This window comes from Bos mutus, chromosome 19, assembly GCF_027580195.1.
Source record: "Bos mutus isolate GX-2022 chromosome 19, NWIPB_WYAK_1.1, whole genome shotgun sequence".
Classification (NCBI taxonomy): domain Eukaryota; kingdom Metazoa; phylum Chordata; class Mammalia; order Artiodactyla; family Bovidae; genus Bos; species Bos mutus.
The window spans coordinates 30,385,134-30,404,246 of NC_091635.1; the positions used below are offsets into that span (position 1 = coordinate 30,385,134).

The 19,113-nt window shown below is 57.8% G+C and overlaps 1 protein-coding gene and 1 pseudogene across 6 annotated transcripts; one reads left to right on the forward strand and one right to left on the reverse strand.

The window, feature by feature from the left end:
* Positions 1-227: 227 nt before the first annotated feature.
* On the reverse strand, positions 228-14,585 carry UBTF (upstream binding transcription factor). 6 transcript variants are annotated; one of them, XM_070389930.1, is made up of 21 exons: positions 14,203-14,585; positions 11,152-11,276; positions 9,451-9,626; positions 8,817-8,900; positions 8,568-8,723; positions 6,098-6,162; positions 5,698-5,818; positions 5,232-5,342; positions 4,746-4,879; positions 4,434-4,575; positions 4,102-4,143; positions 3,852-3,965; positions 3,593-3,748; positions 3,070-3,204; positions 2,798-2,908; positions 2,294-2,382; positions 2,002-2,191; positions 1,180-1,227; positions 787-858; positions 545-688; positions 228-466 (listed from the first exon to the last, which is right to left on the reverse strand). In XM_070389930.1, the coding sequence occupies exons 2-21, from the start codon at positions 11,207-11,209 to the stop codon at positions 341-343; spliced, it is 2,274 nt and encodes a 757-aa protein (XP_070246031.1). In that variant the 5' UTR covers positions 11,210-11,276; positions 14,203-14,585; the 3' UTR covers positions 228-340. The 6 variants fall into 6 exon arrangements, with proteins under 6 accessions (XP_070246031.1, XP_014337626.1, XP_070246028.1 ...); XM_014482140.2 differs by lacking the exon at positions 14,203-14,585 and adding an exon at positions 13,739-14,019; XM_070389927.1 differs by lacking the exon at positions 14,203-14,585 and adding an exon at positions 12,442-12,580.
* A 290-nt stretch (positions 14,586-14,875) lies between these two features.
* Positions 14,876-16,935, forward strand: LOC106701434 (small nuclear ribonucleoprotein F pseudogene; annotated as a pseudogene).
* The last annotated feature ends 2,178 nt before the right edge of the window (positions 16,936-19,113 follow it).

Consider the following 19,113-nt stretch of genomic DNA (forward strand, 5'->3'; position numbering starts at 1 on the left):
GGGGCCTCACTGAACTCTTTGGGAACCCCGACCCACTCCCGGGTCCATTGTCCATGCCGGAAACCGCAAGTGCAGAGGAGGGGGTGGGCTGGACCAGTCCAGTGGTGGCTCAGTCTGATGGGTACGCTCCCTGGAGGGCCCCCCAGGGCTGATGTCTCTGAGGCCGCAGAGTTCTGGCCTGGGCGCCTCCAGCGCCTACCCCCCACCGTGTTTTGTTTTGTTTTAAAAAAAAAAAGAAAGAAAGAAAGAAAGTGGGGGAGGCCAAGGGGCAGGGGGACAGAACATGGGGGAGAAACAAAGGTGATCAGCCGGGGAGGGGAGCCCCGGGTGGGGCTGAGCCTCAGTTGGAGTCAGAGTCCGAGGAGTCCCCCGAGGAGGAAGAGCTGGAGCTGCTGCCCTCGGACTCGTTGTCCTCATCCTCGTCATCGTCCTCGTCGTCATCCTCGTCCTCGTCGTCCTCCTCGTTCTGGGCGACAAGAAAGTGTGGTCACCAGGGGGCCATCCTGGCAGCAACCCCCCCACCTCCATGCCCCATCCACCCCACCTCATCCCCATCCTCGCTCTCATCCTCGCTGCTGGACTCGGAGGAGTCCCCACCATCCTCAGAGGAGTCCCCGTTCTCATCGTCTTCCTCCTCATCATCCTCCTCGTCTTCATCCTCATCTTCTTCATCCTCATCCTCAGACTCCTGGGAGGGATGGAAGCACATCAGTGGTCCCTGCCATGCCACTCCAGGCATCTTGAATCTCCCCACCCCAGCGCCCCCTTCTGGGAGGGGCTCCTTACCGACTTAGATTGCAGGGCAGTCCGGCTGGACTTGGGGTTCGGGCCTCGCAGCTTGGTCATGTTCTTACGTTTCTGTAGGAGGGGATGGGGACATGGGCAAAGGGAGTAGCCAGGAGTTCTGTACTGCTCCCCCCAGAAAGTGAAAGTCATGTCCAACTCTTTGTGACCCCATGGACTCGGGCTCCTCTGTCCATGGGATTCTCCAGTCCAGAATAATGGAGTGGGTAGCCATTGCCTTCTCCAGGGGATCTTCCCAATCCAAGGATCAAACCCAGATCTCCCGAATTGCAGGTGGATTCTTTACCGTCTGAGCCACCAAGGAGCAACCCCCTAGCCCCCACCCCCACCACAAGTTCCCTCCTTATCCCAACAGCACCCTGCTCCCAGACTCACATTAGAGATGTACTCTTTATATGCTGCACGTTCCTGGGGAGACAGACTCTGGGGGAGACAGAGGAGGAGGTGAGGGCGGGAACATGACCCAAACTACTGCTGACTGAGCACGCTGGTCAAGCGCCAGGCAGTGGGCTCAGCTCTGACCATCATGCCACCTGCGCCCATCCCAGTCTCCTTAGGTCTCTGCAGAGAACCCTAAGGACCTGAGAACATAGCTCAGTATTTCTGCTTAAGATGCTCCAAAGCCTTTTCTAAGCTACCCTGTCCTAAGACTGCTTTCATGTCTGTCCTGTGCTCTACCCAAATGGAGGCTCCAGAGTCAGGGCCTTTCTCAACTCAGAGAAGCGCCCCCGGAAGACTGCCATAGTGTGGCTCAATCACTTCTCCCCAGAAGCCAAGCCCAGAGCCACTGCCAAGGCAATCTGGGGCTCACCAAATGTCTGGAACCCTTAAACCCTGCTATTCCCCCTGGGTCCTTGGCCAACCCACCTGGGTGGCTGGGGAGGATATTGGTGACTCTCCCCACTTTACAGATCTGACTGCTCAAGCAAGGCACAGAAGCGGAGCTCAGAGGCTAGAGGCTGAGCCAGAGTCTTGGAGACATCCCCTGGTCCCAGCTGGAGGGAGGAAAAGGCAGTCTGATTTGGATCTTCCTACTCCCTGGCTGTGTGACCTGGGGTAAGTTATTTCACCTCTCTGAGCCTCAGTTTCCTTATCTCTGATAGTAATCATTACCCTGAAGGACTGCTGGGACGCTGAATGAAACCATGAATGCAGACCAGTCAGCATGATGCATCCTCAGGTCCCCTGCCCTCTCACCTTGACCCAGAGGTCCAGGTTCACTTTGTACTGTTTCTGCTGCTCCTCAGCCTGCTTCTTGTAGTGCTCCTTCTGGCTCTGGGAAATGCGGTGCCAGCGGCTGCCAATCTCCACCATGCGCTCCTTCAGCGGCAGGTGGTTCAGTTGCCCATTGGACAGCAGCTCCTGGGAGAACTTCTGATAACCATTCCTGAGAGGTGTGGGTGTCACAGGGAGGGTCAGGACACCAACCAAGCAGCCCCTCCACCCTGACCCTCCCCACCTCAGGAGGGACTCTAGCCCCCAGACTCACATGGGAGGTTTCTTGGGTTCTCCCTGGAATTTCATCTTCTTGGAGGAGTTTGCAGCAGCCGGGGGTGCCCGCCTCTCACTCAGCTCTCTCTATGAGGACACCCAGAAAGGTCACTTATCCTCTCTCCTGCCCCAGTACCTGCAGTCCCTAGCTGACTCTCCTTTTAAATGCCAGGAAGGAGGAGAAACTAAGGCACAGCTAGGGAGCAACTTCCTAACCACTCACGCCTTTGTCGGGTAGGTCCTGCCGTCTGAAAGTGGTTTCATAATTGCACTCACATGATTGGTATCCTCACCCTCATTTTAGTGATGCATGACTGAGGCTCAGAGAAGGAAGTTAAGAGACTTATTCAGGGTCACACAACCCAAGCCGGGACTTCTGGCTCCAAGTCCCACGCAGTAAGGAAAGCCGCCCACCCGAGAGGATGCTCCTGAGTTTTAAGTGGGGGGAGGTGGCCCCAGCTCCATCCTGCCCCACCAAGCTAACCAGAAGCCCCTTTCCCACCTCGTATCGCTTTTGGTCTTCGGCTGCCTTCTTAATCCACATCAGTTTCTCCTTCTTTTCCATGTTGTTCCAAGTCATCTCCATGGCTTTCAAGGCCTTCTCCCGGTCATTCTGGGGACAGAGAAGGGTGTCAGAAGTGAGAAGGGTCACCTGGGGCTGCCCACTGTGTGGGCAGTGGCAGAACAACCCGTTTCCGAAAAGATAAATGATAAAGCAACTACTTATCCAGAAAGAAAGAAAAGGAAAAAGACCCCTTTCCCACTGCCTGCTACCTTGAAGCGGGCCAGGTAGTCACCGATGACACTCTGTTGCCATATCTCCTCTGCTCTCTTGGGCGACTCCGGCAACTTGCCTGGCTTCCTCTCCGACTGGGCCTTCAGCGCCGCCTCCCGGGCCTTGTACTTGGCCTGCGGAGGGACAGCAGAGGCGTCAGCCTTCCGGCCACCCCCAGGGGGCGCGCACGGCCCGTCCCGCAATGGAAGGTTCTCCCCGCCACCACTAACGGCAAGGGTAAGGTGGGGTGGGGCAAGCGGAGGCGTGGGCTGGTGCAGATGTCTCCAGCCAGGGGCTCAAGCCGCCCCGCGGCCCTGCTCCCCAGGGAGCCCACAGCCCACAGCTGACAGCTTCCCGCCTTCCGGCTCGCTAGGTTCCCAGCCCCACAATCTGCGCTCAGGCCGCTGTGTGGCTCACACCTCACACACACACCCGGGGCAGGGTGAGGAAGTGCAGCTAGCCCCCGGGGGAGAAGCGGCCCAGGCTCTGCCTGGCAGCCCCTTCTGGTCTGGCAAGCCTGACCTTTTTCTTCTCCGACAGGTCATTCCACATGCGGGCCAGCAGGCGGGTCAGCTCGCTCTCTGAGAGCTCGGGCCGCTCCTCCTGCAGCTGCCGCCGCTTCTCTTCCGAGAAGATGAACATGGCTGACACGGGCCTCTTGGGCTTCTCCGAGCCGCCCTTGTAGATGTGCAAAGAGGGTCGGCGTCCACGGGGTGCTCACGGGGAGCCTCGCCTCTTCCCTTCCACCCCACCTAGCTGCTTGGTCATGCCCCCTGCCCACCTTGCCCGCTTCCTGGGAGGGCTTCTTAGAGGCTGGGCTGGTGGCTTGCTTCTTGTTGATGTTCAACATCTTCTCTTCCCCCAGGACCCGCTGCTGCTCCTCTTCAGGCAGGCTCTGGACAGGGAAAAAGTGGGCAGCATGGGGCTGAATGTTTGGTCCCCAGGCCGTGTCTGTGTTGTCCTAGGGGCCTTGCTCACCAACCACTCCCTGGCCTCTCTCTGCCCACTGCCCTCCCCAAAGGAACACTCACCTCTAGAAAACGGAGCAGGTCCACTTCATAATCCTTCTTTTTCTGGGAAAGGAAGGAGAGTCAAGGTCAATCGGGGGCAGCCTCGCTGGAGACCTCCTATACTCCAGGGACCAACAGTAGCCTCTCAGCAAACCGTCCAGAGCCTGGCCAGGGCCCAGTCTCCCTCCATAGCTGGTAGGCATGAGGCCCGAGACCCTGCCTTAATCAGCACAGACACTAAACCAAGCACAACACCGCGTGTAAAGCAAGGGCCCAGGATCAAACTTCAGGCTTCAAAACCCCAAGGTTCTCCGGGAGTCCCGCCACTCCAGGGCTGGCTCCCGCCGGCGTACCTGGTCACACTTCTTGTGGTAGGCATCCTTCTCCTTCTGGGAGAGCAGCTTCCACTGCTGGCTACATAGCACCATGCGCTCTGTGCTGGGCACGTCCTTCATGTTGGCCATCAGCTCTGCACAGTACAGTGAGTAGCTGTTCCTGTCACAACCGGCAGCAAGGGAAGAGCATGCCTGTGAGTGACCAGGGAGGCCCAGGGCAGCGGCCTCCTTACTTCCAGAGCCTGGGCTGAGGTCCTTCATCAGCCCGGCTCCCTAGCTGCCTGCCGGCTCACCCCCCATCCCCCAACCCCAGGGCAGGGCAGCGCTCACGGAGGTGGCTTGGTGGGTCGCCCATCAAACTTGTCCTTGAGCTGGCGTTCGGCCTTGGTAAGAGTGGACTTGGTGATGCCCTCCTCACTGATGTTGAGCTCGGGGTGCTTCTGGATGTAGTCACGCATAATCTCCTGCAGAGTGAGGTTGGAGGGGATGGAGGGCAACGGGGTGTGGGGTTAGCCGGGGCTGGGGGGGTGGGGGAGAGCCGCTGGGGAAGGGAGGCAGGGAGCCAAGCTGGGGGGTGGCCGTGCATCTGCTGTGTCACACGAGATGTGGTGCCCTGCCCTGCCCTAGCCTGAGATCTCATGTTGGGGGGGGCGGGGGGGGGCAGGGAAGGTAGGGGCAGAGGTGAGGGGCCCAGAAGGCCCCTCCCTCAGTGACGGGACGGGCAGTGACTGCCTCCCGCAGAGTGCGGAGGCCGCAGAGTCAGAGGGCAGAGGCTCGTGAAGAGCCGGATGGGGAGGAGCGCAGCGGAAGCCTAACCTCGTACTCCTTCCGCTGCTCCAGGGCCTTATGAATCCATTTCAGCCTCTTTTTGTCCGAGAGCTGAGACCACTGCTTCCCCAGGGAGTCCTTCACCTCCTTCGTAGTGGCCTGCAAACCAAAAGCCGTCAGACACACACAGGCAGCCAGGGGGAGGGGGGAGGGGAAGGGGAGGGGGACACAGAGGCCCCCGCCCCCTCAGGCCACAGGAGGTCACAAGAGTGTCCCCCACAGGCCAGGAGGGGAAGGCAGAGAGGCGGAGGGTCCCGCCTGGGTGCAAGGGGACAGGCTCACACACGCACACGCACGCACGCACACGCCAGCTGGCCCAGGCCCTGTCCATGCAGCCCACCCCTGGGGAGGGGCCTCCTCTCCTGCTCCCCTGCACCGTGCCCGGCCGACCTGGCGCGGCTCCCCCCTTGCCACCACCGTGCGCCCTCCCACCACCCCTTGGCCGGACACTCACATCTGGCCGCACTTTGAGATACACCTTCTTCTCGTGGGTGTACCACAGCTGCTGGGGGGTTTTGGGCTTCTCGGGGATGTCCGACTTCTTGGCATTCTGGATTAGGTCTGGGTGATCCTCCCTAGCCAGGGTGTGGGGAGCGACAGTCAGTGGTGGGAGAGGGGGTCCTGCCAGGGCAGACCCCGGCTAGCTGCCCCACTCGCTAAGGCTCCTCAGCCCATCAGCTGGGGCCTAGTGGACCAGTGGTTAGCTGCCAGTCTCTGCCCCTGAGCGTGAACCACTACGGTCAACAGGTGACGCATCCATCTTCCATGCCTCAGGGGTGGTGAGCACCAGGCTCTGATCCCCTCTCCTGCCACACCCAGCACCCTGTGGCCTCCTCTGGGCTCCACTGCCTTACCTGAATCGGGCGAGGTTTCGCTCGAACTCCTGTTTCTCCCTCTGGAAGTCCTGAATATATTTCATCTGGGGGGAGGAGGCGATGGGGTCATCCATGACCCAAGAGCTGAGCCACAAACCCCACCAAGTCCTCCTTTCTAGCTATTTTGCCTCCCTGTCAGTGATGTGTATGGAGAATGTCATGAGTGGCGGGGGTGGGGGGAGGGAAGATGATGGCCTACCTTCCAGTGGGTTGAGGGGGGACTCTGTAGCCCAGACACTAGGAGCTACAGGGGTCTCCCAGGACACATTCCATCCCCTCCCTTTAAGAAAGGGAGAGTCCCGAGACAGGGGTAGAGGGGGCTGGCCACCGGGCATAACCCAGTCATTCACTAAGCAGTGACAGCCCTGGGATTCCCCAAGATAGTCCCCCTCTGCCTCTCCCCAACACCAAGGAAACCCCCAGGGAGGGAGTCAGGGGAGGGCGTAGGCCTTGCCTGTCGCTCGCTCCTCCTCTGTCTGTGGCAGCTAATACTAGTGTGCCGTCTCAGGTGGCCCACAGGGCCGGGGGCAGGCTGAGTCCCACTTCTAAGGCACTGAGGAGAGACTTAACTGACCGCAGCCCAGAGTGAATTCTTGTCTCCTGAATCTGGATTCCTTCCCCCCACCGCCCCAACCCATTACCTTTGGGTCCCTGGTTGTCCTTGGCAATCCTGACACCATCCCCACCACAACCCTCAGCCGTGACCACTTTCCCTGCCTGCAATCCCTTCTTCCAGGTTCTTGGCTCCCTGCGCCCTCCCTCACCCAGCCCAGTCCTTCTCCTCTACGGCCTGGCTTCCCTTCCTTCTCTCACCCTGGTCCTCCGTTCCCACCATCCCATCTCCATACCTGCATCCTTCCTGCCTCCCTCCCTCTTGGACTTCTTTTCCAACCTGTCTCTTTCCCTTCCTCGTCTACCTCCCCTCCTGGCCCCACTTCAACGTCCCCCTTTCCTTTCTCCCTCGTCTTCCCAGATTCACAACCAGAGTAGTGCTGGAGGCGGCCAGGGACACATGCTGCTTGAGCCCAACCTCTGCCTCTCATCAGGTGCAAGAAGCGAGGCAGTTCTGCTTCCCTCTGAGGTTTCCACAAAAAAACCGAGAGCAGAGCCCTGCCTCCTTTGCCCCAGTCTCAGCTCTCCTCTCACAGAAACAGCAGCTTTCAGAGCCAGAAGGCACCACCCAGATCAAGCTCACCCTCCACGCCTCAGATCAAGACCAGGCCCAGAGGATGGAAATGACTTACCAAAGGGCACACACACGGTGATGCAGTGGCAGTCAGGGGAACAGGCTCACTGTGTCCCCTAGGCTGGCACCCTGTCCAGTGTACCTCGGAGTTTCCTCTGTCCCGCCCTGGTCCTGAGACCCTCTGCCTCTCCCTCTCACCCCGTGGGAACGTCTGGGCATTGTGTATACAGTCAACTCTGCAACGGCCCCATTGGAGGGGTCAAGAATAGCTCCAGCGGTTCATCCTCCAGCTTGGTTCAGGCAGCAGCTGAAGACAGCTGGATCGACTCAGACAAGCGAGCTCCTTTTTTGGGTACAGTACCAGGCCATGTGAGCCTGAAGCCAAGGTGTGCAACTTGGGACAAGAGCTGCTCCCAGGGCTAGTGCCCTCCCGAGAGCCAGCTGCCTACAACTGTCTCCTCTCCAGCAAGTGTGCCTTCTTGTCTCTTCTGCTGCCCCTCGCTAGCATCTCTCCCTGGCTCCATCTCACCACGCAGTATCTCTTCTGCGCGTCTCTCTCTGCCCACCGCCTCTCACTCTTGTCCTACCTGCAGGTTCCTCCGATGCTGTGCTGCCTGTTTCTCCCAAGGACCACTCGACCTCACTGTGTTGACCATGTCCACCCCTGCCTAGGAGGCTGGGGCAGCCTCTGCCCAAGGTTAATGGGCTTGATGATCTGGGACAGCATGGGGCCACAAAGGACAATGTGTGTAAGGGGGAGGAAGTCCATGTAACCTGGGGACGCGCCCGTTACCTGCCTAGAGAAGAGGGCTAGGCAGGGAGCCCGTGCACTAAACCATGGTCCTGGGACACGACGCCCTCCTGCACCCCAATTCCTCTGAACACAAAATCTGGACCACTCAGTCTCCCGGAGTTACCTCTATGAGCATCAAGTGAGACCATGTGGGGAAACAGAAGTGAACAGCTGTGCAGGCCTAACAGTGAGGACGTGTGTGTGAAAGAGGACATGTGTGTTTCGGGTGTCTGCCTTGGTCACGGTTACATCTGTAGCAGTGCCGACAGCTGAGGGTATATGGGCCCGGGAGGCGATGATCAGGTGAGCTCCCCAAGGCCCTCCTCCACTCTGCTGACCCACCCATGCCCCTGACACCAGGTCCCTCAGTCTAAACCCTTGCTGCCCCCCTCCCCCTCCGGCCAGATAACCTACACCATACCAGCTTCTCCCCACCTCTTCCCTCTGCACCTTAGCCCCCCGCCCCCCACCTTCTTCTTCTCCGGCAGTTCCTTGTATTTCTTGGACAGAATCTTGGTCAGGTCCAGGTTACTCATCTCCGGGTGGAGTTTAGCATACTTGGCCCGCTTCTCCATGAAGAAGCGAAAGTAAGGGGTCAGGGGCTTCTTTGGGAAGTCCGGGTGTTTCTGGAAAGAGCGACAAGGACATGGTCTAGGTGAGACACTGTTCTTTGAGCCTTGCTTCTCTGAACTCTCGTGTTCCTCCACCTGGAAACTCACCTTGAGTTTTTTGCCTTTGTAAGGATTTTTAACATGTTCCTGAGCATCGAGGATCAATTCTGTCAACGTACGGAACTTTCTCACCTGGAGGAAGAAAGGAGGTGAGGGTAAGGGGAAGCGCCGAAGAGGGGAATGCCACCCAGGAGCATACCCTCGTTTTCCAACAGGCCTTCTCTACTTTCCACTAGACTGAAGATATCAAAGGAGAAGGGCTGGGGTCGAGAGCGACACAGCTCAGGCTGCACTGATACCCAGGCACTGGCCCATGTTTACTGCAGAGGTCCGGGCAGTCGGTACACATCGTAGGAGAGCAACAAGGCGACCACCTGACCTCGAAATGGTTGTCCATGTCAGCACCTCATTCAATCCCCAGAACAGCTCAGGTGACAGATGCTCTAAGACGGTAAGTATTCAAGGCCACATAGCTTAGAAAGTAGAACTGAGAAGTCTTGGCCAGTGCTGTCAACCGTGCCAACTCCCAAGATGCACAAGGGCGACCACACAAGGACCTCGCCTGGTCTCTTTCCTTCCTGTTTATAGACTTCTGTTTCATCGCCCCAACCAAGAAGGCTGAAGTAAGGGTAGGTGAAGATGTGTGTTCGAATGTGTTGGGGAGGGAGGGGGAATCCATTACCTCGTTAGAAATCTCCACCCATTTCAGCTTGCACATGTCTCCAGAAAAGTCTTTAAATGCTACTTTTTCCCAGTCCATATGTGACTCGGTGGTTTTGAACTTGGAGCTGTCATTGGATGGAATGTTGTTCTTCATGCATTCCAACAAAGTCAACATGTCTTCCTGGGACCAGCGGTCTGGGGAAGGGTAAGAAAGGCCATTATGCCTGGTTCATGCCAGCCCCCAACCATGCCACAGTCCTTAAGCACTCAACCCTTCCTTCCCAGAGCATCTCAGACCCTTCAGATGGTTATCTCCCATCTGAAGACACGGACAACACATGGCCTAGCCCTAAGGAAAAGCTGTGGCCATACAGATTAGAGCAGGGACTCCAGTCCAGACAACATCACGCCCAGAAAAACAGACTTGGACCCAAGTTTGGCTTACTGCAAAGCTATTATCATTTCTAACGTGCCAGCCTGCCGTGGGTTACAATTTATCATAGGGAAGGGGGGAGGGGAAGGAAGCCACAGTGATCTGGGACCTTGTTAGAGAACAGCTAGCTCACTGCAGAAGAAAGGGAAACAAGGAGGCTACACACCTAAACGTGAAGCTAAATTCAGTCCCAGTTCTACTTGGCTACCCTAAATGTGCAGACTGAGGCAGGGGTGTGGGCTGTAAGGAGAACCCACGCCAATGTTTTGCTCCAGCATAGCTGGAGACTAACATTAGAGATGTGAGTGTTCCACCGCCCTACCCTCTCTCTCAGAAAGGACCAAAGGAGACTTTGGAGCAAGTAAAACAATGGTAGAGCCATACAAGGCAGCTATGAGGCAAAGCCGGCAGGTGGGCAAAGGGTGAGCTCTGCTCCAAGGAGGGCCCCCCTCCTAGAATTCTGAGTTGTCTTCTCAGCCCAATTCCCTATGGAAGCAAAAAAAAAAAAAAAAAAAAAAAAGGAGTCTGGACTAGCTATTTCCAGTCACTGAAAGGCAGCTCCATTGAGGGCTCTCTGGAGGGGACTACTGGGGAAGGTGAGCTAGGATGATAGCTATCCATGGCTAGGAGTCAAAAGGGCTCTTGACTTGCATTCACATCTGGTCACCTGGGTCCGGGTTTTTGCAGGAGGGTCACATGAACCCATAATCCTCTCTCCTCTCAGTGCCCCACAGGCATTGCCAGATGCTCAGATTCATCCTACCCACCCTGCCACCCTACAACTGGATCCCCACTGGATGGGGTAGAGTATAATTAAGTGTGTTTGAGGTCTCCAGCCATCAAAACACCCTTCTCTCCAACCTGCCTCACCAAAAACTATGCTCTCTTAATAACAATTAAAAAAAACAACCCTGAAAAGCTTTCCCAATCCCTCTCATCTCCCCGTTGCTCCCATCTCTCTCATCTCCCCTCCCATTCCAGGGCACTGCTGAGGACACACTCGGGGTGACTGGGAACCCCTGAAGGAAGACCTAAAAAGGCCTCCTCCTCCCTCTCTAACCTGGGGGGGAAATGGAGTGTGAAAAATACAGTCTGTAGGTTCAAAGCCAAATAGTTTGTGTTTAGCCAAACACCCAGTGTGAGGGGTGTTTGACACTCAAGAGCCTTCCTCCCATTTCAGTTCAGAGAACCCCGATGAGAGAAAACCTTTAGAAGGGGAGTGGGCCTCGCATACCTACGTGAGAATGGAAGGTTTAAGTTAAAGAGGGCTGAGGGTGGGGCTCCTACCTTGGCCTTTAGGGGCGGCCATTTCCAGGTCTGTGGGGCAGTCGGCTTCTCCGTTCATTCTCCAGCCGTCCAGCCACCTCCTCGGTCGTGCTAGCCAGGCAAGCCGGGGTCAAAGCCACCTCACCCTTTAGAAGAGACACCAGTCCCCTCTCAGGCGGGCTGAGAGGTGGGGGTCTGTCTATCACTCCCTCCCCAAAAGGGGAGGGGGACATAACCCCACACTCTCAGAGAGACCCAGCCAAAACTCCAGAAGACTTGATGAGTTGGTGGGGGTGAGAGTGCACTCCTCTACCTCCTAACCCCACCCCCAGCCCCTACAGCCTCTACAGCCCCGCTCCTGGGCGTGCGCCCTCCGCTGCCCACGCGAGACACTGCTCCGCGTTCCAGCGCGCAGCGAGCGCCGGCCCTCCGCCCTCCGCCCTCCTTCCCCACCCCGGCCAAAAAAAAAAAAAAAAAAACTCCTCCCCTTCTGCGCGCCCCGCCCCGGGGAGGCCCCAGGCTGGAGGGCGGGGGAGGAGGAAGGGCGGGTAAAGGGCGCGCGCGGTCGCGGAAGCGGGCACGCGCCTCAGTCTCCTCCTCCCGCTCCCCCCGGCCGGTTCCCCCCGCCTCCGCAACCCGGCGGGGACCCGGACGCAACGCAGCCGCCGCCAGCCCCGGAGCGCAGCGGCCGCACCGCCCCCGGGGACCGGATCCGGATTCCCGACGCCCTCCCCCTCAGGCTCCCGACGCCGTCCCCGCCCGCCTGGGCGGGCAAGCAGCCGGAGAGAAGCGGCCTGGCCTGCCCCCCGCCCCCGAGCCACCCACCCCGGCCAGAGGCGCCGCCACCGCCCAGCCACCTCGACGCGCACGGAGGAGCCCGGCGCAGAGGCGCGACCACGGCGGGAACCGCCGCCTCCTCCCCCGAGCCTGCGGCCCAGCCCCGCCGGCGCCCCCGCCCGGGCCTCCGGGGAGCCGAGCCAAGGAGAGGGCGGGAGGACGGCGGCCGGGAGGCGGGAGAGCAGCGCTCACCGGCCCCGCCGCCCCCTCCGGCGGCCGGCGAGAACTGCGCCTGCCGGCTCGGAGAAGCGCGGGCTCCTCCGCCCGCGGCCGGGGCTCGGCTTGGGCCTCGCTTCCTGCCCTCCCCTCCCCCGGCTCTCAGCGTCCTCTCCATTTGCCCTGGTCCTCTCTCGCCCACTTCTCTGCCTGGAAGTCGCCCCGGGTCTCCTCCGGGCGTCCACCGTACCCACGGCTCGCTCCCCGCCGCCTGGCCCCGGCCCCGACCCGGCGCGCGTCCTCAGCCGCCTCGGTTACCCGGCGCAGCGCGGCCTCCGGGCTTCCCGCTCCGGCGGCTCCCTCCCCGGCTCTGAGCGGCGGCGCCCTCCCCCGCTCGGCCGGGCACAGCCGCAGCTCCCTCCCGCGGCGGCAGCGGCTCCTCCTCCGGGCGCGGCGGCGGCGGCGCTGGGGCGGCGGCTGCTGCTGTGGCGGCGGCGGCTGCGGCTGTGGCTGCTGCCTGCTGCTCCTCGCGGCGAAAAGCACAAAGCACAGCGCCCTCCGCCTGCAGGCAGCCCGCCCGCCGCCCGCCCGCCGGCCCCGGCCTCAGCTCGCACACCCCCCGCCGCCGCCGCAGCCTCCGCCGCCGGAGCGGGGAGGAGGAGGGAGAAGGGAGGAGGAGGAGCGGGAGGGGGGGCGGGAGAAGCGGGGCAGCGAGCGCGTCCTTCCCCGTAGAGCGCACACCGACCCCCGGGGAGCGAGCGCCAGCCCGCCCGCCTCGCCGGCTCCGCTCCCTCCCACAGCCTGCCCGGGCGGGCTCCGCGGGGGGCAGCTGGGAGGAGGGGCGGGAGCTGGGGGGACCCGGGCGGCCGAGGCGGAGGGAAGGAAGGAGGGGAGGGGGGTAGTGCTGGTGGTGGTGGTGGCGGCGGCGGCGGCTGCTGCTGCCGCCGGGGAGGGGGGGGGGGGTCGGGGCAGGGAGACACGCAGCCACCCGGATGGCGGCGGGGCTCGGAGCCGAGGCGGGCGGGCGCCGAGAGCGACCTCGCCAGACCCGCGGGGGAACTAGCAGGCTCGGCCGGCGCGGGAGGGAGGGCGCGAGTCGCGACCGCAGAGAGGGTGCCCGGAGGGCCCCCCGGCAGCTGGAGAGGCTCCGGGGGTGTCTGCAGCCCGGCTCCAGAGCTCTCTCCCCCAGCTCAGATTCGGGCTTCCACTCCAGCCCTCACCCGCTCACTCGCCCGCCTCCTGGAGCGGGCGTTTCGCGCCCACCCTTATCCCCGGAGCGTAGCCACAGGCTTGGGGCGCACGCAAGCCAATCGCCGTGCCAGGCTTCGGAGCCTGCCTCGCTGCTAAGCAGCACACACACGAAAAAAAAAAAAAAAAAAAAATCCTAAAAAATGTCCTCTTTGCAAATTAAAACAGGAAAAAAAAAAAAATCTTTTGCTCTTTAAATCCCGCAAACGGCGAGAAAGCGACGGGTCGGCGGAGGAGTCTCTGTGGGAGCTGGTTCAATCCAGCCCGGCATGGCTCCCCAGGCCTGCCCGGGCGCATGGAGATCGGCGCCGCCGCCACTCGCAGCAACCCCTCTCCCCCGAAATCCGCGGCGCCGGGGCTCACTTACCGAGCGTGTGAATGGGAGCACGGGCCAAGGGCACCTTAGGGGTGCGGCGGGCCGAAGAGCTGAGCCGCAGCTCCGCCGCAGCCGACGCCGGGGCAGCAAGCCGCCAGACAAAGCCCGAGATGGCGAAGCGGAGCGACGGCTAATGGCGAGCCCCACGCGCCGCGCTCCGCCCGCCCCGCTCCGCCCGCCCGCCCGCCCGCCTCGGCGCAGCGCAGCGCCGCTCCGAGCGCTCGCCCGTCAGAGCCGCCTCGGCGCCGCCGCCTCCCGGGCCACCCCGGCCTCGCCTGGCCCCTCCGCCTCCTCCGGGCGACTCAGCCTCACCCCTTCCCTCCCACCGCGCTTGGGGGCTGCACGAAAATAAAAAAAAAGAAAAGGAAAAATGCTTTTCTTTTTTTTTTTTCCTCCCTTTGGCAGGGCGGGCGTGTTGAGACTTTCGAGTCTTTTTGCCCCCAGCTCGCACTCACCTGCGGAGCCGCCGGGAGGGCTGGGGGTGGGGGCGCGCGGGGCTGGAGCCGGCGAGCGCGGGTTGAAAGCTAGCCAAGCTCTGCAGCGCCCGACCCGGGCGTATACGCCGCCGCCAGTCCCCGCAGAGAAATCGTCCTCCTACCCCCGCCTCCATCGCTCTGCGTTTCTCTTCCAATCAGCCGATCGCTTGGCGGCTCCTCCATTCTCCGGCCAAGCCTGCTGCCTAGAGCGAGCTCCACTCCTCCATCTGCTCGCCCGGCTCCTCGCTCCCCTGCCGGGGCCGGCGAGGCGACGTGGGGCCGGAGGGGGATTTGCGAGGGAACCTGCCGGCTTCCCGCTCCCATAGCTCCCTCCCCGCTGCCTCCTGCTTCTCTCCTACGTCTTTCCAACTCTCCCCCTGTCGCCACTGGTGTGTGTCTGAGTGTATGCGCGGGTTTCTTTCTTTCTTTTTTTTTTTTTTTATTGCTCTTTGCTTTTGCAACCCTGGAGCCAAAGCAGGGTGGAGGGGAGAGAAAAGGGGGGAAGGGTGTTACAAAAAAAAAAAAAAAAAAGCAAGCAAGAAAAGCTCTTAGGTTTGCAACACATTGGAAAACCGGGGGAGTGCCCCGCCTCGTCCGTTCTCGGTGCCCCGCGAGGGCCTTCCGGGTTTAGAGCGAACCTCTCGCTATTCTCAATGCCCCTCACCTCCTCCGAGTTTAGGATCCGAGGAGTCCGAGCAAAGAGTTCTCCCCCTGGGCCATAGCAAGGGGGTGTCAGGGTGAGAGTTGGGGGCATTTTTCAAGAAGCAGCAACCATCCGTCCCACCCCCGCTTCGGTAGCTGGGCCGCGGGAGTCGGTTGAGAGCAAAAATCCCGGTGGGTTTAGGCGAAGGGGATTCCGGGGCGAAGCGGAGCCGTGAGACCGCGCTTCGCGCATCTCCCCTTCGGTCTCTGCCTCCAGTCCCCAGCCTGCTCCCCCTTTAATTTCACCCCCTCCTTTAATCTAATTTCTTCCAACTCCACCTTTGTTGTTAACCGGCGTCACGCCCGGACCAGCCAATCCCCGGCACGCTATCAGCTTGTCAAAAAGGCTTGGCCAGCCCTGGGAAAGCAGGCCGCGGGCGCTGCCCCCCCGCCCCTCCTCCCCCGGGCGGCGGCGGGGAGCCGCGAGGGGAGCCTGGCACCCCGGCCTCGCCGCGAGAGCCGCAGTGGGGCAGCCTTCCCGTAGGCCTCCGCTCTCCACCATCCTGCGGGCCGGAGATCGAAAGGCCTAGGCGCGACCACCATCTACCCTCCCACTGCCGTCGGCTGCGGTTGTCTGTCTCTTCCTCTCCTCCACCGAGAAAGGTTTATCTGGACGCAGGAAGCCAGAAGACGGTCTGAAGAACGCCTGCTTCCATCAGGCGAGCCTACGGTTTGGGCCATCGCTCCGGGACGGCGCCATCGCCCCCGGCTCCAGGGATGCCAGCCTACCACAGCGGCACTGCCAGCTGGGCCGCCGGCCCCTTTGGACTCTTCCCCTGTCACACAGCCTTCTCCATCCTCACACCACGGCCTCGCTGCTGCTGTAATTTCTCTTGTCTCCTGGGAGAACTGAGAGTCCTTTCCCAGGACTTCCACAGCCCACATCTGCCACGTTTCACAAACCGGGAGGAAAATCTTGTCGAGATCTGCTGTGTCCGGATTTTTTAGTGGGTAGGAGGGGCCGATTTACCTTGATGGTAATGAAGCTTAAGCTTCAGGGCCCCTCGTCGCAGGCTCTCTCTTTACTTTTGATTCATCATTTGGTATTATTTTTGACTCCCCCCTCCCCCTCCCCACAAACCCAGTTCTGCCCTTGGAACCTACAGAGGGCATTTTATGAAGGACCAAGCCATGTCACACTGTACTTAGAACCTGCTGCTGCTGCTAAGTCGCTTCAGTCGTGTCCGACTCTGCGTGACCCCATAGACGCCAGCCCACCAGGCTCCTCCGACCCTGGGATTCTCCAGGCAAGCATACTGGAGTGGGTTGTCATTTCCTTCTCCAACTTAGAACCTGCAGGGAATGACTTTCTTGTTTTGACTTTGAAACAGCAAAGGGTTTGGAGTCAGAAGCCCCAGGTTTCCAGCCTCTGGGCTTTCCCACCTTAACAGTGTGAGTTTGATTAAATCTCTTAACTTCATCTGATCCCAGTTTTCTTGTCTATAAAATTAGAATAGCAGCTGTGTGGTTACTTCAGTCTCGAAGGTCGCAGGACAGTTGCATCGGCGAGTATCCTGCAGCATTTCCCCACTATTGCAGCAGTAGTCGCGATGAGTTTGCCCCTCAACCCCAAACCTTTCCTCAACAGATCAACAGGAAAGCCAGTAATGGTGAAGCTTAAATGGGGAATGGAGTACAAAGGCTACCTTGTGTCTGTAGATGGCTATATGAACATGCAGCTTGCAAACACAGAAGAATACATAGATGGAGCATTGTCTGGACATTTGGGTGAAGTTTTAATAAAGTGTAATAATGTCCTTTATATTAGGGGTGTTGAAGAAGAGATGGGGAAATGAGAGAATAGCATCTTTGGGGGGAATTTATATATATATATATGTATATATATTTGTAGACAATAAAAATTTGGTTTTCAAAAAAAAAAATTAGAATAGCAGTCCTATGTTCTCTGCTTTTCTCACCAGGGGTTGAAGGGTTGAGTAAGATGTATGTAAAACTGTAAAATACTCCACAATGTCACTTGCAACATTTACAATGGGAGAAACTTAGACCCCAAGAAAGTTCCAAGTCTTCCACACACAGATCTAGTGTCCAGGTGTCCTGGCTCCTGGCCCTGAACTTCTTGGCTGGGCCAAGGAGCCTTTCGGTAAAGTGCTTTGGAATAAAACAGGGTGAACATGAATCATGAGAATGATTATTATTGATTTTTTGTTCCTTGGGCAGCAAAAATCATGGCTGGCACTCTTCCCACTTGGAAACTGACTGGCTTGTTTTACATCTACTGTCTCTCTGGTGAGGTCAGGAGTCTAGACTTGGGCTATGGGCCCAAGAGATATGGGCTATGGGCCCAGAGCATAAGGGAACCTACCTATGCCCCCTCTCCCAATTCATTCCCCCCTTGCTCCCAGTTTTCTGCCCTGTGCCTCCAAGCAGAGCCTCAGCATTCCACAACCCCAGCCAGGCTGGTGACAAGGCATAATCCTAGCTACACATTCTCCACTTGGCCCCAGGCTTTCCCTGGGTTGCCAGTATCCCAGCACTAGTTCATATAAAATCCCTGCTGTGCCTGGAATGCATTAACCAAAGTGTGACACTTCAATTCCTAGTGTACATGGAGTAATTTTAGATGGTATACAGATGAACATGTTGTTTTCAAAGTTATGTATCATAATGTGAATTTGGAAATGTTCTGTTTTCTTTTTTTTTTTTTTTTAAGATAGTGACGTAAAGCTGCTGCTTCTTATTTGAGTGTGAGGAAGCTACTGTCCCTCTTTTATTTTTTTCTTTTTTAATTGAGGTATAACTTTCGGATAGTAAACTGCACACATCTTAAAGAATACAACGATGCGTTTTTACACAGTATACATGTAACGTGTATATACACACACACACACATATATACATACATGCACACATATATATAATGTAACTACCACCTAGATCAAGATATTGAATATTTCTAGCATTGAGCAAGCTCACTCAAAGTCAGTATTCCCCTCCAAATGTCACTAGTATTCTGAGCTATTACCATATGTTTAGTCTGTTTTTGGAGTTCATATACATGGAATCATTCAGTATATATATTTTTACATCTGGCCTCTTTCACTCACCATTGTGTCTGAGATTAATTTATGATCTTTCACGTAGTAGTGGTTCATGCCTTTTCATTGCCATACAGTAGTATTCCATTGTAGACATCAGTCAGTTCAGTCACGCAGTCATGTCCCACTCTTTGCAACCCCATGGACTGCAGTGCGCCAGGCTTCCCTGTCCATCACCAACTCCCAGAGCTTACTCAAACTCATGTCCATCAAGTTGGTGATGCCATCCAACTATCTCATCCTTTGTCGTCCCCTTCTCCTCCCGACTTCAATCTTTCCCAGCATCAGGGTCTTTACCAATGAGTCAGTTCTTTGCATTAGGTGGCCAAAGGATTGGAGTTTCAGCTTCAGCATCAGTCCTTCCAGTGAATATTCAGGACTGATTTCCTTTAGGTTGGATCTCCTCGCAGTCCAGTGGATTCTCAAGAGTCTGCTCCAACACCACAGTTTAAAAGCATCAATTCTTCAGCACTCAGCATTCTTTACAGTCCAGCTCTCACATCTGTACATGACTACTGGAAAAACCATAGATTTGACTAGATGGACCTTTGTTGGCAAAGTAATGTCTCTGCTTTTTAACATGTTGTCTAGGTTGGTCATTTCTTCCAAGGAGCAAGCATCTTTTAATTTCATGGCTGCACTCACCATCTGCAGTGATTTTGGAGCCCAAAAAAATAAAGTCTGTCATTGTTTCCATCGTCTCCCCATTTATTTGCAATAAAGTGATGGGACCGGATGCCATGATCTTAGTTTTCTGAATGTTGAGCTTTAAGCCAACTTTTTCACTCTCCTCTTTCACTTTCATCAAGAGGCTTTTTAGTTCTTCACTTTCTGCCATAAGGGTGGTGTCATCTGCATATCTGAGGTTATTGATATTTCTCCCGGCAGTCTTGATTCCAGCTTGTGCTTCATCCAGTCCGGCATTTTGCATGATGTACTCTGCATATAAGTTAAATAAGCAAGGTGACAATATACAGCCTTGACGTACTCCCTTCCTGATTTGGAACTGGACATGTTGTTCCATGTCCAGTTCTAACTGTTGCTTCTTGACCTGCATACAGATTTCTCAGGAGGCAGATCAGGCAGTCTAGTATTCCCATCTCTTTCAGAATTTTCCACGGTTTGTTGT